The sequence below is a fragment of the Marmota marmota genome, unplaced genomic scaffold (genome assembly GCF_001458135.2).
Source record: "Marmota marmota marmota unplaced genomic scaffold, marMar, whole genome shotgun sequence".
NCBI classification, from domain to species: domain Eukaryota; kingdom Metazoa; phylum Chordata; class Mammalia; order Rodentia; family Sciuridae; genus Marmota; species Marmota marmota.
This window is the reverse complement of record NW_026000240.1, coordinates 985,354-1,010,617: the sequence shown is the minus strand read 5'-3', so window position 1 is coordinate 1,010,617 and position 25,264 is coordinate 985,354. Positions and strand designations below refer to the sequence as shown.

Below are 25,264 nucleotides of genomic sequence, written 5' to 3'. Positions count from 1 at the left end.
CCAATCCTAGTGAGGAATAGTATCTGCTATCTCCACTGTTATCTCCAGTGTCTGTTATCTCCACTGTTCCCTTTCTATCTTTGAATTCTCTTGAATTCAAAGCAAATGAAATGCAAACAAGATTTTTCTTCTTTTGTAATGGCTTTATTGAGATATAATTGAGATATCATATAATCTACACTACCAACCTAGCAATTCAGTGGTTTTTAGTGTAGTCATCACTACAATCAATATCAGATTTTTAAAAAAAAATTTTTTTTTTTTTTAACCACCCCATATAGCTCTGTGCTCATTAGTAATCACTGTCCATTTCCCTTCAATCTCTCCAGCTTCTGAAAACCACTGATCTTTCTGGGTATGGATTTGCCTATTCTGGACATTATATACAAATTACATCATACAAAATATGATCTTTTGTGGCTGACTTCTTTCACTGAACATGTTTTCAAGGTTCATCCATGTCATAGCATGTTTCACTACTTGATTTCTCTTCATTGCCAAATTATATGCCGTCATATATCTCATACCACATTTTGTTTATTTGTTCATGAGTTGATGTTTGGATTGAGTAAATAAGATATTGCATGGTATACTGTTACTTCATAGCAGTAGGTGCTAGGGTTGTAAACCTTTGAAAGACAGAAGCATATAGAGCTCTATAACTCAGAGCTGATTAACTTTAGGAGAGTGCTTTCCTGAAAGTGGGAAAAGGAATAGAAAGGTACCAAATTTTAGGTAGCCGGACTTGGTAGGTCAGGATGAAATAGATAGAAAAGAGTTAAAGAGAAAAAATTAAGGAATAACACTATATTGTTGTCTGTAAGTATAAAGAATTTACTGATAAAGAAGTTTTTGAAATGAGAAGTACCACAAGGGCTGGGGAGGGTATCAGTCACTGGCAGAATGCTTACCTCATATGTGTAAGACCCTGGGTTTGAGCCCTGACACTGAAAAAAAAAAAAAATCCCAATATATTTACAAAAAGTAAGACACTTAATCTATTTTAGTATTTATCATATAGGTAAACAAGTCATAGAGTACCTAAACTATGAAGAAAATTGGCCATAGTTCTGCTTATAGCTAAGTAATTACAACAACCTCATTGCAAATCAAATATATTTCTCCAGTAATATTATTTGTTGTTTGCTTAACATACTATTACTTCACACTTCTGAATTTGTACTCTCTTATGTACATTTCTTGTATTCTTATTTATACAAGTATAGAAATGATCTCTTTTTTTTAAATTGATTTTTAAAAAATGACAGCGGAATGCATTATAATTCTTATTACATGTATACAGCACAATTTTTTATATCTCTGGTTGTATATAAAGTATGTTGACACCAATTTGTGTCTTCATACATATACTTTGGACGATGATGTCTATCACATTCCACCATCCTTGCTAATCCTCCTGCCCCCTCCATTTCCCTCCTACCCCTCTGCCCTTGAAACTTTTCCGAAACCACTGAGCCCACCCCTTGGGATCCTCTAGACAGCTATTGGTAACTTTAATTTACTTCTATTTGGCACTGTGATACTGTTTGTTATCTGTTGCTGTATCTTTCTCCTCTTTGTCCGTAAGCTGAACAGTAACTCCAATGCATAGCAACTGGCACATAGAGGTTCTTAATTTATGTTGATTGAAAGTCTAGGCAAAAGGAAGTTGACTGATTGGAAAATGCAGCGACACAGATTTTAACTTAAAGCACAGTAAAAACCTTTTTAGGAATGGGAGTTATCTGAAAAGTGACTGGGTTACCTCAGGAAGCACTGCATTTTGGCATGTCAAGACATTTAAGCTTTGGAAAAGATGGTTTAAACAGGGATATGGGGCTGGGATTGTGACTCAGCGGTAGAGCGCTCGTCAAGCACATGTGAGGCCCTGGGTTTGATCCTCAGCACCACATAAAAATAAATAAACAAAATAAAGATATTGTGTCCAACTACTTTAAAAAAATAAATAGGGATAGATAGAAGCTAGACCAACTATTTGTTAGATTGTTGTAATAATCCAGGTTGGAGATGATGCAGGCCTCAATTATGAGAGAGATTTTGAAAGTCCTTGAGAAGCAATTTAGACAATTCTTTGATGTTATGGGACTGCAGAAATTGAGAAGTGTTAAAGATGACTCTTAGGTTTCAGTCTTAGGTAGATTATGTAAATGAGGTGCTTCTCACTAAGATAAGACTGGGGAGAAAATAGCAGTTTTAGAAGGAAGAGAGTTTAATCAGATACAGGCTTATGAGTATTTATCAAATGGTATTCAGATAGATGAGCTTATTGTTTATATTCACTGAAATGGCACTACGTGTTGGAAAATTATTGTGTTTCTTTTCTTTTGGTACTGGGGATTGGTTCAGGAGTGCTTTACCACTGAGCTATATCCCTAGCCCCCTTTTATTTTTTATTTTGAGATAGTGTCTCACTAAGTTGTTTAGGGCCTTGAAAAGTTGCTGAGGTGGGTTAATTGCAATCATCCCACCTCAGCCTCCCGAGTTTCTGGGATTACAGGCATTTGCCACAGCACTCTGCTTCTTTCCTTTTATAAACAGATACCCAGGAGATAGAATCTTTCTGTTCCACTTTTATCCCCACTTTCTCAATACACATGTTCTTCCTCTTGACTTTTCCCTGTCATTGCTAAAATACATTTGGATCCCAGAAAGACCTGTCACTATTTGTGCAGAATGTCTGGGTGAAAGGGAAATGTGTCTCTGTGGATTTTGGAAACTTTTTGCTAAAAAATGTTAAACAATCCTTGGAGAGTAGAAAGAGTAGTGGCATATCAATACCAAGTATAAAGGATAATAATAATAAAGAGTAGACACAGAGACAAGGTGCAGAGGCAGGGAAGGTGGCAGAGTGGCTCCTTGTCCAAGCAACCACGTTTATTTATACCAGTAGGTTACATTAGGTCATTAGTACCATGACTACATTATTGTTTAGAGGATCATTAAGGTTGCTTATTTTCCAGTTACATTTCCTAGTTATAATATACAATGTTAGGAGCTTCCTGCAGTTCTCAAGAAAGTCCATTGTCTGAAGTTACTGTTAGGCGGGCAGATCCTGGAGCTTGGTGTGAAACATTGTAGTTATCAAGTAAGCAAGTTCCTTTATTCCCAGGAGTTATGTGCCTAAGATTAAGGTCGAAGCTGATAAGACTCTAGTATGGAGGGCATTACCATAACAACCAGGCATCCTATACCTTTGCACAGAAAATTTCCCAAGCACCAGGCTTGCCATAGCCATGAAGTTATCAAGATCCCCAATCCCAAACACAGAACCCCTACAATAACCAAGTTCTAGGCTCATGTTATTTGTGTTCTATTCCCTATTTATAGAACACCAGAATCCCTCTCTTTAATTGGAATTTTGAGAATAGTGAAATATTGTGTGTGAACATAGTCAGGAAAAAGTTGTTATGGAAGCAATATTGTATTCAGAGATCATTCATAATTTGGGGGGATGTTAATTGTCATTATAAACTATGGTTTTTAGATGCACAGATTTTGAAACTTTATGTAGCATTTAGAAGCTAATCGCTTATATTATGAATGAAAGCATATATTATGTGTCTGGCTTCATTTAGCATAGTGTTTATAAGGTGCATTCAGGTGGTAATGTATGTCAAGACTTGATTGATTCTCTTTTATAGGCGAATGATATTCTATTGTATGGAAACACCATTTTGTTTAGACATTCATTAGTTGATGAACATTTGGAGTGTTTCTTTTTCCTAGCTATTGTGAATAATGCTGCTATGAACTTTTTCATGTACAAATTAAATATATGTTTTCAGCTCTCTTAGGTGTATACTGGGTCATGTGGTAATTCTGCATTAAATATCTTGCACTGTTTTCCAAACCTGTGCACCATTTTACATTCATAGTTGCAAAGTATGAAGGTATTTTTCCTCCTTGGCAATACTGTTTTGTCTCTCTTTGTGCTTATAGCATAACATCCTGGTAGGTGTGAAGTGGTATCTCATTGTGGTTTTGTTTTGGATTTTCCTGATGAGTCATGTTGTTAAGCTTCCTTTCTTGTACTTGCTGGTCATTTGTATATATTTTCTGAAGAAATGTCTATACCTCTTTTGTCTCTTTAATTTTTCCCTTCCCTATTCTCCCTTCCATTCATCAGGACCTAATCCTAGATCTTTTGTAGTTTCTGTTAATTTTTAATTTTTCTTCCTGGAACTATTAACTTGGCCTTAAAGTTTCTAGCTTGATCTTGGATAAAGATAGTGCTCAGTAGTTCCGATAATCATTTGCTGATGCTTTGTACATTGCTCACAATAGCTATTCGTCTTCTTTCTTCAAGCTTTCAATCTTATTCTAGCTTCCCTGTTCATCACAGGTTACTTCATTCCCCGCTTTACTGCACTGAGAAAAATGAGAGTATCAGACAAAAGTTTCTACATCTTCCTTTCTTTCATCCAACATTGTCCTTTTATTGTCTTTTCTTTCTTCTGCTTTTAGAAAAATGTAATCCTTCGTGGGCTGGAGATATAACAGTTGGTAGAGTGCTTGGCTTGCATGTACAAGGCCCGGGGTTCGATCCCCAGCACCACAGAATTAAAAAAAAAAAGGAAAAATGTTTTGTATTTCTTGGGTTAACACCTTCTCCCTGCTGTCCTTGTGGCCATTCCCTGCCATTCTTCTAGATTCCTGCTTCCTAAAGTATCCATTTTTACCCCCTCTGGTATTTTCAATCACTTTGGTTTCTTCTGCTTCATGTTAGACATGTATAGATTTCAACTTTTTAAAAAACTTCCAGTTGATTCTTCTGCCCTTATTAGGTATCCTCTCTGTTTTTCTCATTCCCTTTATAGCCACATATCTTTAATGAGTGATTTTAACTAATCTATTGTTTCCAGTGTTCTTTCACTAGTTATATTCTAGAAGGTTACTAATAACTATTTGAATCTCCAAATTTAAAGACTTTAATCTCCTTGGAATATTTAACAATTAGAGTAATCCCTGTCTTTGAAATTATTCATTGGTCTCTTTGACATTCCATTTATTAGAGTTCTCCTTGAGCTCCTCTGACAACTTCTGGCTCTCCCAACCCTCTAGTATGAACACTTAGAATTTTTTTCCTCACCTATTAGTTTTTTACATTTTTTTCTCTTAAAGATTGCCGCAGTCTGGCTGGGCACAATCAGGAGCCACTTGTCAAAAGAAACTAACTTTATTTTTAGAACCACACACGCCAAACAAAACAGCCTCTCAGGAAAAACCCTCAGAGCCTCAACTGCCACCACCGGCTTTCCACAAGCCTCTCTCTCCCACCCAAGCTTCTCTCCACCTCCCACAATCCTCCTGCTCTTGAGGCCGATTGGCTGGGTCACGTGGGCGGAGCCAAAAAAAGTCCCCCAATGAGCAGCTCCGTGGTCTGAAAGGGCAGGGAAACAGTCCAATGAGCATCACCGCAGAGGAGCCAATCAGCTAGATGTTGCTGGGGCCGAGGAGCCAATCAGCTAGATGTTGCTGGGGCCGCTGTGAAGTTTGCTGGCAGCTGGAAGTTTGCTGGGGCCCCTTTGGCTGTGGCTCTCAACAAAAGATTTTTTTTTTTTAGAATTCTATTATGTATATTTATTAGACAATATGTCTTACCCAATAGTGCTTATTTATGTAATGAGAAAATTTTAGGGCAAAGATTATTCAGTAGTACACTGCTTTAGATTATAGCTATTTAGCTACCTTTTTAAATTGATTTTTTAAAGATAAATGGCAGCGGAATGCATTGCAATTCATATTACACATATAAAGCACAATTTTTCGTATCTCTGGTTGTATATAAAGTATGTTTACACCAAATAGTGTCTTCATACATGTACTTTGGATAATGATGTCCATCACATTCCACCATCATTGCTAATCCTCTGCCCTCTCTTAAAGATTTTATCTTATTTTTTCATCTTTACTACTTATCTTTATTAGTGTCAACACCTGTCTTTTTGATATTTCTTTGATTAAGTATTATCTCAATCTCAAAATGAATTTGTTATTTAGAAATCAACTCCTTTTTTTAAAAAAAAAACTTTATTCCTGATGATGGTACCACATTCTTATTTTCCTTAGTTCAAATATTCAGTTTTTATAAACTTACCTCTTTCTTAAGTGACAACATGTGTTTTTTCTTTCTTTATTTTATTTTTTGGTCCCTGAGATGGAACCCAGGGGGTGCTTTACCACTGAGCCACATCCCCAGCCCTTTTTCTTATTTATTTTGAGATAATGTCTTGTTGAGTTGTTCAGGGCCTCACTAAGTTGCAGAGGCTGGCTTTGAACTTGGTGATCCTTCTGCTTCAGCCTCCCGAGCCCCTGGGATTACAGACTTTGTGACTTGTTTTCAAGTTACCTGTATGACAACTAGCCCACAAAAATTCCCCAAATATTAAACAATCTGTTCAAACACACCATTAATATTAACTTTTAGAGACACAGTAGGACTGATCTTTTATCCACCTGCACTGTTGTTTATAAGCATAATTTTTCTATTTTTCCACATATATGCTATATTGAGTTATAATTCATATACCATTATAATTCATGTATACACTTAAAGTGTATATAATTAGGTGGTTTTATATCAATGAAATTTTGGAAACATCATCATAATCTATTTTAGAATATCTTTATCACTCCAAAGAAAACCCCCATGGCCATTAGCATTATGCACCATTTCTCCTAGCCATCTCAGCCCAAGTAACCACTAATTTATATCCTCCCCAAAGACTTCTTTACACCCCCTACTGGTCAGCACCCTTTTCTGCCAAATTTATTTGTTTACCACCAAAGATTAGTTTTCCCTATTTTAACCTTCTTATAGAAGGAATCATAAAATGTGTATTATTTTGTGAATTATTTTGTGAATTTCAGAAACAAGTTACTATTGATCATTTTTTGTGTATTAACTTTTTTCTAGAAGATAAACTGTTTTCTCTAATATCTTTCCAGCCTTTGAATTTAGTTCAATCATGATATGATCTGTTTAGAATTTAAAATTCTAAGTATACATCACTACAGTTCTATAGAATTAAAAGGATTGTAAGGGAACGTTATGAACAACTATATGCTAAAATATTTTATAATTTAGATGAAATAGATAAATTCCTAGAAAGAGACAAATTACCAAAATGAGCTAAGATGAAATAGAAAATTTTAACAGAGCTATATCAAGTAAGAACATTGAATTGGTCATTAAAAATTTTCCACCATGGACTAGGGGGCATAGCTCCATGGTAGAGCTGGAGACTCCAGATTCAGGCCCCAGCACTACAAAAGGAAAACAAAACACACCTTCCCACGAAGACAAGTTCAGGCCCAGATGGCTTCATTTGTGAATTCTATCAGGCATTTAAGGAAGAAATAATACCAATCCTACACAGATACTTTCAGAACATAGAAGAAAACAGAATAATTTCCAGCTCGTTGTGTGAGACCAGATATCAAAGCCAGAGAAAAACATCATAAGAAAAGTAAAGTTAAAAATTTCTCACAAATTTAGATGCAAAAATTCTTAATCATATTATTAGCAAATTGAATCCAGGAACATATAGAAAGTTTATTCAGCATGACTAACAGGGATTTAGCTTAGAAATGCAAGATTGGTTTAATATTCTGAAGTCAATTCATATAATATACCATAATTAATAAATAAAGGAAAACTATGATTACTACAATAGGTGAAGAAAAGATAATTAACAAAATCCAGCACTTGTTCATTATAAAAACTCTCCAAGAAACTGTACAAAGAAGGGAGATTTCTCATCCTAATGAAGAACATTTATAAAAAACCTGTAATTAGCATCATATTTAATATTGAAATTTGCATGCTTTCCCCCTGATACTAGGAACAAGGCAAGAATATTTGCCCTTTCCATTTCTACTCAATGTTGTACTTACTCTAACTGCAATGAGGGTAATAAAAAGAAGAAAATAGGGCTGGAGATGTGACTCAGTACAGTATTTGTCTAGCATGCATGAGGTCCTGGGTTTGATCCCCAGCACCATAAAAAGAAAAAAGAAAGAAAGAAAACATATCCAGATTAGAAAGGAGTAAGTAAAACTATATTTATTTATAGACAACCTGTTCTCAGATTAGAAAATCCTAAGGAATCTATAAACAACAACGACTACTAAAACTAATAATTGAGGTTAGCAGCATCACAGGACATAGAAATAGACTAATTGATACAATTACACAAATACATACAAATCAACTATATTTCTGTATACTAGCAAGAAACAGTCTAAAAATAAAATAAATAATTCCATCACTGTAGTATCAAATGGAATAAAATCTTAGGAATAAATTTAACAAAAATTCTCAAACAAAGTCACATACAGAGAAATGAGCATACTTACTTGGTATTAGGGATTGAACCCAGGGGTGCCTAACCACTGAGCTACATCCCCAGCCTTTTTTATTTTTTATTTTGAGATAGGGTCTTAATAGGTTGCTTATAGCTTCTCTAAGTTGCTGAGACCCTGGCTTCAAACCTGCAATCTTCCTACTTTAGCCTCCCAAGCCACTGGGATTATAGATGTGTGCCACCCTGCCCAGCTATACTTGCATTCTTAATTTAATTTTGCCTCTGGGTAACTGCATACAGTTCATACAAACTTCTCTGAACTTTGTTTCCCTCATCTTTATTTATTTATTTTAAATATTTTTTTAGTTATAGAAGGACACAATTCCTTTATTTTATTTATTTATTTATTTGTTTTTTACATGGTGCTGGGAATCGAACCCAGTACCTCACACATGCTAGGCAAAGTGCTCTGTCACTGAGCCACAACCCCAGCCCTGTTTCCCTCATCTTTAAATTAAGAATTCTACTGTAGCATTACTTGCCTTAAGAGCTGTTATGAACATTAAAACATAATTATAGTACAAAGCATTATACAGTGATAATTATACTAAATATAACACCCAGGAGCTGTTTGCCTTTCCAGGTGTCTAGCTGAAGTAGTATGAAAATCACTCAGGACCTTGGTAGTTTTGTCACACGGTACAGGGTTGCCTGTTCTATCTTGCTGCAAAGGAGCAAGAGCCATCATTTTAGACCCAGATAGTTGGGGTTGTGCTTAGGTTCCCAATTGGATCACTCAGTTTTACCCTGAAATCACCAGCAAGGCATTTATTTTTCATGCCATGATGTACCCACTTCATAAAAGGTTGCAGTTTTCATTTGTCACTTTGAAATAATGCACCCTGCTTCTTCTTTATGTTATAAAGTTTTAGAGGAATTTTTGTTACATTACATTGAATAACTGATTTTTTTTTCAGTACTAGGCATTGAATCCAGAGCACTTTACCACTGAGCTACAACTCAGCCCTTTGTATCTTTTTTATTTTGAGACAGGGTCTTGTTAAGTTACCAAGGCTAGCTTGGAACTTGTGATCTTCCTGCTGTTAGGGCCTCTTGAGTCACTGGAATAGACATGTGCCACCATACCTGGCCTAATTGTTCTTTAAAGCTGTAATTTTTTAGTATTTCAGTGTGTACCATAGAATTTTAACTTTTTTTTTTTCCTTAATTCTCCTCTTAAGGGCTTACGGCAGCCAGCTCCTTTTTCTGATGAAATTGAAGTCGACTTTAGTAAGCCCTATGTCAGGGTAACTATGGAAGAAGCCAGCAAAGGAACTCCTTGTAAGTAGATACTAATTATTTTGTTGTTTTACTGTAGTTTTTAACATTCTGTTGTATTTATCAAATACATACCTACTTTCTATATACTTCCCTAAGTTTACTTCTAAAGGCTACTAGTGGAGAAGGATTCCTCCCATTTGCCTCAGTGTTCAATTTGGGAGGGTAACTCCATGCTATAAAATCTTATTATTTTCCTTATTTTTATGCACTTGTTTCTTGGCCTGTTGTCACAGCTGTGAAATATAATGAAGAATGAACAAAAAGTTATTAGTTTGAATTGGGATAATTTGTGGTCCTGAGACTCGAATCCACAGCTTTGCACATGCTAGGCAAATGCTCTGCCTACTGAGCTACACCCACAGCCCCATGATCTTGTCTAATAATAAATAAAATTAAGTGATAAATATCTCCCAAGTTGGGAGATATTTATCACTTAATTTTATTCTTAGTGGTATTATCATTTTCCAATCCCCCCCACCCCTTTTTTGGTACTGGGGCTTGAATCCAGGGGGCTTTACCACTGAACCATATCCTCAGTCCTTTTTAAAATTTTTTGTTTTAAGACAGGGTCCCACTAAGTTGCTGAGCACCTTGCTAAATTACTGAGGCTAGTTTCAAACTTGCAATCCTCCTGTCTCTGCCTTCTGAGTCACTGGGATTACAGGTGTGCACCACCACTCCTGGAAAGACTTGCTTTATTATTTTCAAAGCTCATACTCTTTATTTGTAGGCTTAATTTATATCAGTGTTTAATAATTTTTAGCCACATAAATTTTGTTTTAATAATTTTTTTTTGGTAGTTGAAGATGGACAGCATGCCTTTGTTTTATTTGTTTTTATGTTGTGCTAAGGATTGAACCCAATGCCTCACACATTCTAGGCAAGTGCTCTGCCATGGGACTAGAGCCCCAGCCCAACCACATAAATTATTAATATGTGGTCTGGATATTCTTCGTATTTGAGGCAATTGGTTTTAGGGATCTTCATAAATAGAAACTTCCATGAGCACTTTTTATGAATAGAGTCGATTAGGCAGCTATCCTTACTTTTCTGTAAATTATTTCTTTTTTCTAATTCTTTTCTATTTCTTCTAATAACTATGGTAAATGCCCTCTCTACTCTGTAAATGCAGAGCTGGACATAGACCAGGGAATAAGAGGCCATTATATGCTACAAATATTTCCTGTGTACATACGATTCCAGTCTTGGAGATCAGGATTGGGCCCTTGTCCCCTGGTATTGAAGATTAAACACCTGACAAACACCAAGGCAAGCATAGAAAGCAAATTTTATTTAAGAAAGAGACAGAAGTAGACAGAGGTCCAGATCTGGGTGCCTGTGGGAGTGGGTGTATCTTATTTTTTTATAGATCCCAGAATTCCCCCATCTTCTCTTTTTCTTCTCTAAAGGACAGAAAGGAGCAGCACAGAGGGTAATCCCTAGTAACTCCTTGTGCTGGGAAGTATGTTCCAGAGGCTAGGTGTTAGCAGCCTATTGTCTTTTCTTTGATAACCAGCTCTCATCTTCTCAACCCCCATCATTCATTACCTATACTGACTGCCAGGCTTTCCACCCCCTGCCTCAGTTTGTTGAAAAATGTGACATTTCCTGTCCCCCCCAGGCCAGGCAGGGCTGCAGGCAGATTGCTTTTTGGAGAGTGGAGAGTCAGTACAGTGAATTCATTTTATAGAATTATTCTCTTAACCTTATGTTCCCACCACCATCATCTATTTGTCCCCTTACATATATATAATATTTGTGATTACTTTTTAGTTTTGCTTCTTTGTTCTCTGTTATAACTGAGGAGTAGTGAAATTCAAATAGAAACAATTATGAACAGTACCAGTCCAAGATGCCTGTATGGATTGGCTGTATGGATTATGGTTTTGCAGGGGGGTCCATAAAAAAAGAGGCTAGTTCCAGAGAATACTTTTCTTTTGCAAAAGTATTTAGATATAGCTCATGTTGACCATATCCCTTCTGATTCAAGAAGTGATGTTTGAGTTTGGCATCCATTACTTGAGTAATAGGCAGGCAAATGGGGACAGGGTAAATAAAAATGAGGATAACCACAGGCTCTATGTAACATGGTGTAATAGTGGCAGGTCAAATTTCAAAATGCCAACAGAGAGTTCAGGGTTCATATTCAGGTGTGATAATGATACCAGTCTTGGAAATCAGGATCAAGTCCTTGTTCCCTCAGTGTTGAAGATTAAACACCCAAGAAATGCCGGAACAAGCAGTGAAAGCAAGTTTTATTTAAGAGACAGAACAGAGATAGACTTCTCTGCAGAAAGAGACCCAGAGCTGATGTCCATGGGAGTGGGCGTATATAGCTTTTTTATAGACCCCTTTCTTTCCTGCATACCTGCCCAAAGGCTGGAAAGAGTAACCCCAAGGGGCAGTTGTTTGTGTTGGAAAGTGCGATCCTTCCCTCCACCCAACCCAAAACGTTGAGTGGGGAAGTATTATACAGAGGTGTTAGCATCCCATTTCCTTTTCTTTGATAATTAGCCTCCATCTTTCCAACCAAATCATTTATTATCTACATTGACTACCTGTCCTTTACCCTTGTCTCATTTTCCCCTCTGATTAAGGGAACTCTTACCGCTGTAAGAGAAATTGGGCACTGATGGCTCTGGCTGCTTCAGGCTGAGAGGGGGGTGACATGGGGCAAACAGTTCAGGTTTCCCTTTTAGATATGTTTCGGGTTGGTTGAAGGGTCCATGGTGAAAGTCTGGCTTGAAAAGAACAGGTCGTAAAATTATCTGGGAAGTGGGTGCTGTATGTGAGAAACAAGAAGACATGAGTACTGGAATAAGATTGATACAAAAGCAATGAATATGATGATGATGATGATGATAGAAACCAGTAGTTTTTCCACCAGCAGGTGCAAGAGCCTAAGAAGTTGTTCTCATGACAAGACTGGTGAGGACATAGGCTCTATTTGGGAATGTAAATCACACCACTTAGTCTTTCTTTCTTTTTTTTGGAACTGAATATTGAACTTGGGGGCACTGGACCACTGAGCCACATCCCCAGCCACATTTTGTATTTTATTTAGAGATAGGGTCCCACTGAGTTGCTTAGCGCCTCACTTTTGCTGAGACTGGCTTTGAACTGGTGATCCTCCTGCCTCAGACTCCGGAGCTGCTGGGATTATAGGTGTGGGCTACGTACCCGGCAACTTAGTTTTTATAATATCACAGATGCCACCACAAGATATAATTAAGATATCTAATGTCATCTTTTGAAAAATACCTTTCTGTTGGTATAACCTTTGTGTTCAGTAGAAATCCCTTTATTTCTGTCACTTAGGGCTAGATAATCATACTAGCAAACACAGATTAAGTCTGCCTGGGAAGATTGGTAGGTTTTAAATTGACTTAAAAAAGCTTCTGACTCTGATAGTCTCTTTAGATAATTATCAAGCACTCCTAAGAATTTCTCTTTTATAGCCTCCAGCTTTACTTACTTTTGATGGGTCTGACACAAGTGTACATCTTAAGTTACTTTAAAAGAACTATTGTCTTGGAACTGGGGTTGTGGCTCAGCCAAAGAGCACTTGCCTAGCACATGTGAGGCCCTGGGTTTGATCCTCAACACCACATAAAGATAAATAACATAAAGATATTGTGTCCAACTACAACTAAAAAAAAAAAAAAAGGAAAGACAATAGTTCTTTTTTTTTAGTTGTAGAACTATTGTCTTTCCTTTTAAATGTCCAGGTATGACTGTACTTTGGTTATAACTCTCTTGTCAGGTATTTAAGACCAAGCTGGTCAAATTGACGTTGTTCCTATATATTGTTAAGAGTCATCTGAGTTTCCTTTGGGGTTTACTCTTGGGAACTTGGGAGAAGCCTCTTACCTTCTCTAGTACCATCTGCCAAGATAGTTCAAGGTCTTGCTGACCATGTAGTGGTTTCCCTTGGAAACATCAGGGATGTTTCCTTCTCCAGTGACCCTCCTTTTTGCAGCATTTGCACTAGTTGGCCTTCTCTTCTGTGGGGTCCCCTTGACCCCATCCATCGGGAAGTCATGTGGCCCAGAGTTGCAAAGCCCCATGGAGAAGTCCTTCATTCCCTGGGTTCAAGCTGACCTCAGAAGGCAAGAGCCAAATATTGGCTATTTTCTTTTTTGGTCCTTTTACTTCCTTAACTTTAGTCTCCAAGTTTTGGTTTTAAACATCTAGCAAACCAGTTTTACCAGTCTTAAAGTAGGAGTACTGGGTTTTAACTAAATTCTATAACTTTACAGTTATTTATCCCTTCCATTAAATTGGGGTCAGTTAGCCTTATATCCTGTCTGTTCTATGGGTGATGGCCTGTTATCTCAAATTAACTTGGGCTGTTATATTAGAAGTTGTACGTCTGCAAAGCACAGACAGTAGTTATAAAGTTTACAAGGAAAATACAAAATGAAATTAACAAGAGTAAAAAAATATTTAGTTTGTATAATATTATGAACCAAGAAACATCGTTTTTATAATCCCAAACCTTTACTTCAAACTTTAGTTTGAAGAGCACCAGCTTTGTAAAATGCTCTTCTAAGCCTTATATTTTAAAGATTTGTATACTTGGAAGATATGACTACATTAGTATACAAAGAGACTAGTAACAGTGTCACAATTATACTGATGTTCTTACATTAACCAAGTTTAACTTTTAAAGATCAATTTAGAATCTGTAGTGTAATATTCTAAAATTAAAGTTGTTTAACCAGAGTTTTACAAATCCCAATTCCTTTAAGATAGTTTCACTAAATAATAAAACTTAACAGACAAAAGAAATTATTTTGTTGGATTAGAACAGATTAATGTTTTAACAAATCCTTGTTACTTTAACACATAAACACTGTTTATAACAGTACATTAATATTTGACCTTAGGAAAAAACTCAAATTAACTTTTAACTGATTGTGCTAATTATAGCCAACTTAGTCATACATAAACTCTTTGAGATTTACCCTCCACAAACCTTGTTCAACTTACTTAGACATTCTACAACTTTTTACTTTACCATACAAAGACTTTCTCATTCAGAAACATTTCTTTTTTTCTTCTACTTTCCATATTAAAATATATTTCTATACCTAGAACTTTCTTATCTCTCTCTCCTAGTTGTTGACCCCTTATTAAATTTACATTCTGAAACAATCCTCATGAAATTTCTGAATTTGGATAAATGACTCCATTTTAATAAGATGAAATACGTTTGCTTTTTTTACAGTACTTTAATTGAAATACAACTGAAATCTCTTGTACTTTGTATATAAAATTACAACTGATAGAATTACAAATTGATAGAATCTTAACTCTTAGTAATCTTGTTTTTAGTGAAAACAAAGAAATCTTAAGCCTTTTCCCATTTGCCAATTTATGAAAACACATTTAACATTTAAATATTACTTTATGGAATTAAAGAAGTTAAGAGTACTTGATGATGGTATATTTAGCAATTGATGTTTTAGCATTTTAACTTTGTAAATTGATCAGATATCTCATCTCTCAAATACATTTATGAAGATTAATCCCATTTATGCTAAATCTAATTTACTTATTTTTAACTGTAGAAACCAAGATATCAGACAAGTGTAGTTAACAGTAATGGCCATCTCTTCCCTGTTGAAGAAAATTCATAGAAGCAATGTATATTACATTCTAGATATTTATAGAAACGAACACTCTGTTAATTGTCTTAATCATCTAGAAAAACTTGTAAGTTAGTCATTTTAAAGACATCTTTACTCTGTTTACCTAATTTAAATTGAACTTCCTTTTTTTAAATCCTATGAACTAAAAGATATTTAGATCCATTTCTCATGTAAATTTTAATTTATGAGTACTCACATGTCTATATGTCAATTTTGATACCATGTACATGTATATAGACACAATCACATATGTAGACACAACAATACAATACAGAGGTGTGCACACATACATAACACAGGCAGGAAACAAAGATCTTGTAGCTTTTTGCAGGTAGATTTTCAGATAGGAGACAATGCTGCAGATGTTTATTAAAGCCTCTATTAGATTTAACCTGTTAGAAATTAAAATAGAGCCTATTAAACTTTTACATTATGATATAACTTTAGGGAAGGCCAGGGCTGGGGTTGTAGCTCAGTGGTAGAGTGCTTAAAAAATTATATATCCTAAAGGTAAAGAAGACTTATATATGAGATCATTCCATTTTCATCCCTGTGCTGTAGTGTTTAGGGAGGAACTTGGTACAGGACGGTAGAGTGCAAGAACAGATAAGATAGCCATTTAGGTCCCACAGTGACTTGAATTTAAAAGTGACATCTTTTTGGTCTCTAAACTGGTTTTGGATAATTGCCTCTGTAGCTTACATTTCAGATGCAATTCTTGGAGAGAGAGACATCTGACAGAAAGCCAAAAAACTTAAAAGGCAAAACCTAATATATAGGGAGGGCACTTTAACCAATTTTTTTCTGTTTTGTAAAATCAATCCCTTAAGTTGTGGTGCTAGAGTTTATGTTTCTTTGGACATTCCCCCAGTTGGTAATCAGGCCAGGTTTGGATGCAGAAAATTACACGACATCTCCTTTTTCTAGCTATGATTAGATCATCTCCCAGGCCTGACAGCAGAAGAAAATGAGGCACTTTTTCTTGAGCGTTTGTGGATCAAACTTATCCCAGTGTTTTAGTGTGCAGGCTAGTGGTGAACCTGGCATAACTGTTGAGAATGAAGCTCCCATCTGAGTGACATAAAACAGAACTCATGTGCCAATGCCACAGAAAACTGTCCGTCCGTTTTATTAGGGACATCTCTCTAAATGAGCTTCTGAAGGTCAGAAAAACCCACTCTCACTACCTGGTTCTGCTGGGTTTATTGCTGTCTCACCAGCAAGAATAAACAAGGGTCTCTGCTTGGTGTATGTCAAAGACCTTGGGGGGTTCAGACTTAGCGGCCATGACTGATTCCCTCCTGCCACTGTTAAACTTCCAAATGTGATGACCCACGAGGAAAAAATTAAAAAAAAAACAACAACAAAAAACCCTGACCTACAGTGGGGTATGTTCCTCTGCTTTGTGGGCTAGAAGAATATTCAGAGGTTAAGGAGGACATCTAATGGTTGTTAGATGCTTAACATCTTTTCCCCTGAGGAATCTAAGCCAAGGGTAAATTGAAAAGGGTGTGGATTTGAATCTCCCTTTTTGCAGCCAAAGAAGCTAGGGAGGCACACAGGAGCACAGAAATAACAATGGGGAGAATCCCTACAGGTTTATAAAGGCTTAATATGCAAACAAAGGGAACCCAGGCTATACCTTACAAACCACTCCACGTAAAATGGCTCTTTTCTCAATGGCTGGGTCTGATCAGTAAGGGGAGGGGAGTGATCTAGAGTAAGGAGCCCAGGAATTCTCATGTGTTACTGGGGCGTTTGCTCAGTACCACGATTGACCGGTCACAGTAGGATACCCCTTGGGCTGTAAGAAGAGGAGGCTGGAGGAGAAACTTTGAGATTCACTGGGGAGTAGCCTTGTCCAGAATCTCATAGTTGTTTCACCCCTTTGTTCATCTGTGCATAACCAAAGGCAAAACATATTTAGGATGGCTGTCTACTGATGCCAGACACTCCCCATGTCTGGATAGGACAGCGAGAATGGCTTTGGAAGAACCCAATATGCCTGACCCGCAGGACAAGTAATTAGGAGTCACCAAAACCACAGCTTGCATTTAACTAGCTGACAGGTGCCCGGTATCGTCCTCCAAAAAGAAAGAAAGAGACAGAAAAGGCTCTCTTCAGATGTGAGGTACAGAGGAGCTTACCTCGGTGATGATCCCACCCCCACCTAATACCAGTCTTGGAAATCAGGATTGGGTCCTGTCCTTGTTCCCCCATTGTTAGGGGATTAAACATCTGAGAAATGCCAATGTAAGCATAGAAAGCAGGTTTTGTTTAAGAGACAGAACAGAGATAGACTTCTTTAGAAGTCTAAATCTTTCCACCCTTGTGTTCTTTTTTTTTTTTTTTTTTTGTACCAGGGATTGAACTGAGGGGTACTCGACCACTGAGCCACATTCCAGCCTTATTTTGTATTTTATTTAGAGACAGGATCTCACTGAGTTGCTTAGTGCCTTGCTTTTGCTGAGGCTGGCTTTGAACTCATGATCCTCCTTGTAAGGTCAGGCAACCACAGCGGCCAAAAGGAGGCAGATTTAAAAAGGCCTGTGATTGAGGCTTTTGAGATTTCGCTTCCAGGAGAAACTATCTTATACTGACAGAGCAGGTAAGAAGAGGGTCTGAGAAGAAGCATGCTTGGGGCTGGACAGGACTGGAATTTTTATGGGCTTAGGGCAGAAGAGGAGGGCTTGGTACAGGAAAAGGGGCTTTTAGAGTCCCTTGTCCTACTGGGGTTGGTCAGCGGAGCTGGCTAAGATCCAGGATTGGCCAGGAGAGGAGGTTCCATCAGTGCCTGATTGGTGGTTCTTTTGTGGGCACTGGCTGCTTGGTGCTTTGTTTCCTAAGTCACCGGCATCCACCTGACACTCCTGCCTCAGCCTCCCAAGACTCTGGGATTATAGGCAGGTGCCACTGTGCCCGGCCCTTGTGTTCTTTTTACCCTAGAATAATGTTACTCTTTGCAGAGTATTAGTTATAAACAATAGAAGGCCTTTAGAAAATGACTTTTAGGTGGAACAAACTGTTGCAATTTAGACTATGAAGTTTGGTAGTCTTAATTTGACCGTTTGTTACTCTTCTAAAATCTTTTTCTGTCTGTTCTGTTTTATGTTAAATAATCAAGTAGCTGATTCAAAAAAGACAATAAATGGAAACCCAGGTTTTTTTTTGCCTAAAGAAGGACATCTGGTTAATTTTTCCAGTAGTACTGCCCTCATCTAATTTGTAATGTTGGGGGGGGGAATTTGAGAATGACAGGCGTTGCTCTTACTAACATGCTGGAAACAACGGTTACAAATCAAGGATTGTAAGGTTTACCTGATCAACAGCTACTTGGTAAAAAATGGTTAACTCTTGCTAGTTATCCTCAGACTAATTCAATACCTTCTGAACCACATGACTAGTATAACATCCTGGGTTTATCAAAGACTTAAGGTTAAGTCTTAGGGAATTGAGATGCCAGAAGACTGGGGAAACACTTGAAGTGGGCAAGAGGAGCATCTGAGTTGGTTTAAGAAAGGATTCATTGATGTTATTTCTCACACCTCCAATTTACCCGCCAAATCAGGGTGAATACTCAGAGAACACTTAAAAGAGAGGGTTATGCAGAGAGGAATGGTCACAGAATACCAATTTCATTCATCAAATAGGAGATATTGAGTAAATGTATTTTTGTGATGATTCTTTTATTTGGATTCAGGTGAGCGGCCTGTGAGAGTCTATGCAGATGGAATATTCGACTTATTTCACTCTGGTCATGCCCGGGCTCTGATGCAAGCAAAGAACCTTTTCCCTAATACATACCTCATTGTGGGAGGTAAGAAAACACTTGATGATCACTTTAGATGCTGTTCAGAAAATCATAGTAATCTTATTTGCTTTCTTTTATGTACATTAGACCTTTTTTCAGTTTTTAAATAAAGAATATAATACAGCCTCTCTAAAACATGAAGTCTGTGAGACTCTCATCAACTTGAGATGTCCAGTATTTATCTCACTGTTTTTAGTTGAGTTTCTGTAGTCATGGGAGCAATACTGACCTCAGTTGCCTACTTAAGAACAGCATTTGCTCTAGATTTCAGCTTATCATTTCTTTTAATCAATGAAGTACAATGGTGGGCCAGTCTGGTCTTATACAAATAAAACAGGGAGACATATTTAAGAACTTGATTGATGCAGAAATACACAGGTTGTACCCTCTTCTCCAAAGCATGAGCATGATATTAGGAAAAGCACTGCTACCCAGATGGTTGCAGTGCTAGGAAGTGGGAAAAGGTGGGAGAGGTTGGTGGCTTAGGAGGGTTAAGCAAAGGGAACCTTGGCTTACAACTTTATGATGCTGTGACCCAGTCTGCAGTGATGAGCTAACACACAACTTTAAAGGCTTCACCGTGATGAATGAAAATGAGCGCTATGATGCAGTGCAGCACTGTCGCTATGTGGATGAGGTAGTAAGGAATGCCCCTTGGACCCTGACACCTGAGTTCCTGGCAGAACACCGGGTAAGAAATGGGGCACATTTCCATTCCTTGTTCCAGAATGCCCTCCACTTTCAAGGCACTTGCGCTAGTTTTCCACTAGCCCTATTTTACTTACACCTTCTGTGTAAGTTTTACATTGTTAGTAATATTATTAACAAAAGTATTCATCCCTCACATTTATATGGGGCTTGATGATTTATAAGCACTTTTATAATCATTATATTCCATTTTGTTCCCCACAACAGTCTTGTAGGGTAGTTATTATTTCCCCTTTATATATAAGAAACAAGGTCCTGGGTTGGGGTTGTGGCTCAGAGGTAGATCGTTTGCCTAGCATGCGTGAGGCATTGGGTTCAATCCTCAGCACCACATAAAATAAAAAATAAAGCTATTGTGTACACCTGTAACTAAAAAATAATAAAAATACAAAAAGAAAGAAACAAGGTCCTGAGAAACCAAATAAACCTGCTCAAGGTTACACCATTAGTAGGGCTGTAATTGCACTCTTCAGTTATGTGATGTCCTCATCTACCACCACTGTGGGTGTATCTGCCCTTATAGCATACCAAACTCTTCAAAATATCTATAGCCCCAGCTAAGCTCTCAAGAGGTTCACATTCCAGGAAATAAGACAGATTTACATAGACTTCTCTCAGGTTCACTTAAATTTAGTTTCAGGTCTTTGATTTTGAGCTAGAAATTGTGTGGGATCAAAAATCAGGGATGTTTCTCATTTTATCTCATGTAATGAGTTATAAAATCCCATACCTCCTTTTACATTATCCTGTATTAAAGCAACAGGTTTCCTACAAAAGGATGGCTGTAAAAGATTAGAAGGATTTATCAGGCTAGATTGGAGGCCCTCAACCTGAAGGAACCAGAAAATATATTGTCAGTTCTCTACAGGAGTATGCATAATGCAGCAGGTGAATTATTCAGTGAAACAGGAAAGAACAAAAGTATCTAAAGTACTCCTAAAGCAATACTTGGGTAGGTCTGGGGCAAGAGGTATTTATTAGAAATAGATGGGATTAAGACAGACCTTTTATAGTTCTCTCGTTTTCCTGTATTAAAACCTAACAGCCAGTGGCAACAAAGATGATGAGCAAGCCCAGGTGGAAGTATGGGGTTAGGGAAACTTCCAACTTCCATTTTCTCCTTTTTAGTGTATCTCAATCATGAGGGTTTTTTTGCCCTCCATCCTTTACTTTGCTGCCTCTGGACTCCTTACAAGTTGTTCATGGGTAATTGAGATGTTAGCTGAGAGTCCTGATGAACATGCTTCACACGGTAGTGGCTTCTGGGAGTTGAGTATAGCGGCATGGTAATTACATTATTCAGGCCTATTCAGGAAGGAATAAATAAGTGAAGTTTAGCACGGGTCTCAAAAGGATTATTGATCCCATTGTCATTAATTTTTTTCCACTCTTGCAAAGGGTATTGACAGTAGTAAAATGATAGATCCTGAGACCTAAAAGTTCTTTTATAGCTCTGGGTTTTGCATTTCTCAGTAGTACAAATATATTTATTCCAGTAAAAGGCTCTTGGTTGCTATTTTTATATTTCTTCATTTTTCATGAACTGAGAGAGAAGCCAGTTGACAAAGAAGTGACCTCTATTAGAAACCCTTATTTGACAATCCTTGTAGACTCAGAAGGATAGGAAAATTTTCTTTTTTCTAAAACTCTACCCATTAACTATCTCACCAAAAAATCCTCCTCCCCACTGACTACAGTATGGTGATTGGTGTACAGAGAGAGGTGACACTTCTAGTAGGACATGGAAAGCAACTAGAAAAGAAACTGGCTAATTTTTTTATTTATAATCCATAAATAGTTAGGTTAAGCAGTTTGTGAATGGATTGTAGAATTTATCAGCAAAAAAAAAAAAAAAAAAAAAGATAATAAAGAAAAAGCCCGTCTGAGGCCTGGCCTCTGCTTATTGTCCTTTTTCTAAGCCTAGGAACATTTATAGGGTATCTCTGAATAGTAACTACTCTGGATTTTAAATGATGGTTCCTTATTTTCAGATTGATTTTGTAGCCCATGATGATATCCCTTATTCTTCTGCTGGGAGTGATGATGTTTATAAGCACATTAAAGACGCAGGTGAGTAAGCTGATGTACATCCTCACTTTATGGGTTCTTGAGCAGATTCAATCTTCAGAGATTCAGCCACATCACTACTTTTCAGAGGAAAGTTTGCACACTAAGAAATTCAACATCCTAGCCAGGCGTGGTAGTGCATGCCTATAATCCCAGCAGCTTGGGAGGATGAGGCGGGAGGATTTTGAGTTCAAAGCCAGCCTCAGCAGTTTAGCAAGGCCCTAAGCAACTCAGTGAGACCCTGTCTTTAAATGAAGTACAAAAAAGGGCTGGGGATATGGCTCATTGGTTAAGTGATCCTGGGTTCAATCCCTGGTACCAAAAAACAAAAGAAATTCAATATCCTCTTTCAAGTCACACTTTGGATAAAAGATAAAGGTGAACATAGCACTGACATTCATCAATTCTCGCTCTAAATTTCTGAATTTTAATCTCAAGTTCAAGTAGTCCCATAATTTTCTTAATTTTAGGACCATGTAACTCCTCCTTTTCTTATGCTTGGCTCTTAATTCAGTCCCTCATCTATATGCCAGTATCTCTAGATTTCACTTAGTAATAATGGAGTCTGCTTTTTTGAGGAAAGGACAGAAGTGTTGCTTCCAATTTCCATCTAGTCCTCTTTCTGAGCATACCGGAACTTCATAGTGTTTGTCTATATGTGTTCTTGAGTTAGGCATGTTTGCTCCAACACAGAGGACAGAAGGTATCTCCACATCAGACATCATCACCCGAATTGTCCGAGACTATGATGTATATGCTCGACGGAATCTACAGAGGGGCTATACAGCAAAGGAGCTCAACGTCAGCTTTATCAATGTGAGTTTCAACCTCATGGCTCTATAGGACACATGTTGTCTCCGACTTCATCTAAGCTGAACTTGCTTTTCAGTCTTCTGTAATTGTCACAATCCAAAGCTAATGAATGCCATTTTACAGAAAACATCATGCTAACCTTTTCACAAACTAAGAAAGAAGCAGCTTCTGCCTTAATGGCTCAATATCAACATACTGATGTAAGGACATACAGCAAATTAAATAAAAATATGTAACACATAGTACACTCTTTATATTAATACATTTAAAATAGTTGCTCTTCACCTTTTTATTTTTTGATTGGATGTTCTTTTGAAAATCTAATGAAAACTATAGATCTTCTCCCTGTGTAGATAGTGACATACAACATTCTGCATGTAATTTTCCCACATGGACCCAAGTTTTGTTTTGTTTTTGTACCAGGGATTGAACTTCAGGGGCTCTCTACCACTGTATCACATCCCCAACCCTATTTTGAATTTTATTTAGAGACAGGGTCTCACTGGGTTGCTTAGTGCCTCACTATTGCTGAGGCTGGATTTGAACTCAAGATCCTCCTGCTTTAGCTTCCCAAACTATTGGGATTACAGGCATGTGCTACCATGCCCGACTCTTAAATTTTAACTTATGAAAGCTTAAGTTTATCTTTTTTGCCCTTCAGAAACACCATGTATTTTGTATATAAATTATGTCTCAGTTAAGTTGATTTAAAAAGAAGAAAGCTACTAACTATATTTTCTGTATTATCAGTTGACCATGCTTCCTCACCTGCTCCCAGCTCTGTGAATTATGCTATAAGAGGTGAAATGGTTTCAACTGAACATAATTTATCTGCATAACTGGACCCTAGCTACTTATTAATTAATCTGCTATAGAATCTTTATTTTCCCACAACTCAAAGTGTTAAAATCCTATGGGGCGATGGATGTAGCTCATTGGTAGAGCACTTGCCTAGCATATGTGAGGCTCTGGGTTTCATTGCCAATACCACAAAACAAAACAAACAAAACACCCATTAACAACCCTAAACATACTATCTTTCTTCTCCTCTTTCTTCTCGTTTTTCTTCTTATTAAACCAGGGCCTGTGTACCTAAGCACATGCTCTACCACTGAGCTACATCTCTTCACTTCTCCTTCTTCTTTATGATCTATAAATTAGGAGGATACAATTTTATGTGACTCAATATTCCTCCCCTTCTACCAAAGGATTTATACCACTTTCCCTTGTCTTTAGGAAAGTTGGTAGGACCAAAGAGTATCAGCTTCATTTTGCAAATGAGCAAATGGACCTCTAAATACTAAAAGATGAAACACACAACTCATCTAAAATCACAGAATAAGCCAGTGATGGAAAAATAATACATTAAGTAAAGATCTAATACTTCCACTTCCAATCTATTATAATTGGCTTATTCTTGGCAATTTTGTGCAATGATCGTTTTGCAGCCTGTATAAGTTTTGGTTATGTCTTTTTTTAAAAAAAAAAACCTGACTTCTTTTGGCTACATGCCTGTTTGTTACTGGGCCTTGCATGTATATTTAGTTTAGTTCTTTGTTTAGTCCTGGAAACTTAGGAGTATATCTTTTCTGTTATTGTGCTAAAGAAGTATAGGGTAAATTCTAAAGATTGAAAAGCATATAGGAGCCATTATTTTTTTTTCTTCTGGTAGGGAAGGTCAGGATGAGTATTATTTCTCAAAATAGTTATTTCTTTGCCTAGGAGAAGAAATACCACTTGCAGGAGCGTGTTGACAAAGTAAAGAAGAAAGTGAAAGATGTGGAGGAAAAGTCAAAAGAATTTGTTCAGAAGGTGGAGGAAAAAAGCATTGACCTTATCCAGAAATGGGAGGAGAAGTCCCGAGAATTCATTGGAAGTTTCCTGGAAATGTTTGGTCCAGAAGGAGCACTGGTATGGTTCTTTCCCACTGGACGATTTGGGGAAATTCAGGGAATTTCAATGTGGAAAGATTCCTTGAACAGAAAGGGACCTCAACATTAAGAACATATCTAATCTGTTTCCCTTTATCTGGGTTTCAACTATCCCACGAATAGTTCTTCAAAATCTTTACAGAAAGAAGTTACACATTTTCCCAAATAATTTTATCAGCCTTCAATCTTGAAATCTGGTGACAAGACAAGCAAGTCTCCTTGCCCAGCTTACTCTTCTACATTATAGTTTTAAGTGTAAGGAAAGGAAAGAATAAAGAACAGTAAAAAGAAAGCTGCCTTCACTATAAAAAATGCTATGGGATCCTGGGTGAAGTGGGCCTTCTGTCTCTGAGGAACAGCAGAATCTTTTCAAACCAAGCAAAAGATTCAGCAAGTGATGCTAGGTTAGACATCAGGAAAGATCTGACTATGTGAGTATTTGGGAAGGAAATGGGATTTTCTAGAATGGGACTATAAACTAAGTAACCTTTGAAGAACCTTTTGACATAGAAGGCAAGGATTTGGTGACGTTGGAAAGCTCATGGAAACTTTTAAATTAATAGAATAGCATAGGCCACTTTAGGGAAGAAGTTGCTTAGAATTGTATCTATG

General features: G+C 37.2%; 1 protein-coding gene across 2 annotated transcripts in view; it reads left to right on the top strand.

Moving 5' to 3' along the window:
- The window catches only part of Pcyt1a (phosphate cytidylyltransferase 1A, choline), a 53,438-nt gene that overhangs the window by 23,750 nt on the left and 4,424 nt on the right, over positions 1–25,264 (top strand). For both annotated transcript variants that reach the window (XM_015486813.2, XM_048794221.1), the window contains exons 3-8: positions 9,569–9,668; positions 19,023–19,139; positions 19,673–19,824; positions 21,833–21,911; positions 22,582–22,724; positions 24,444–24,632. In XM_015486813.2, the coding sequence (XP_015342299.1) occupies positions 9,569–9,668; positions 19,023–19,139; positions 19,673–19,824; positions 21,833–21,911; positions 22,582–22,724; positions 24,444–24,632 (780 nt within the window). The remainder of the gene's footprint in view (positions 1–9,568; positions 9,669–19,022; positions 19,140–19,672; positions 19,825–21,832; positions 21,912–22,581; positions 22,725–24,443; positions 24,633–25,264) is intronic.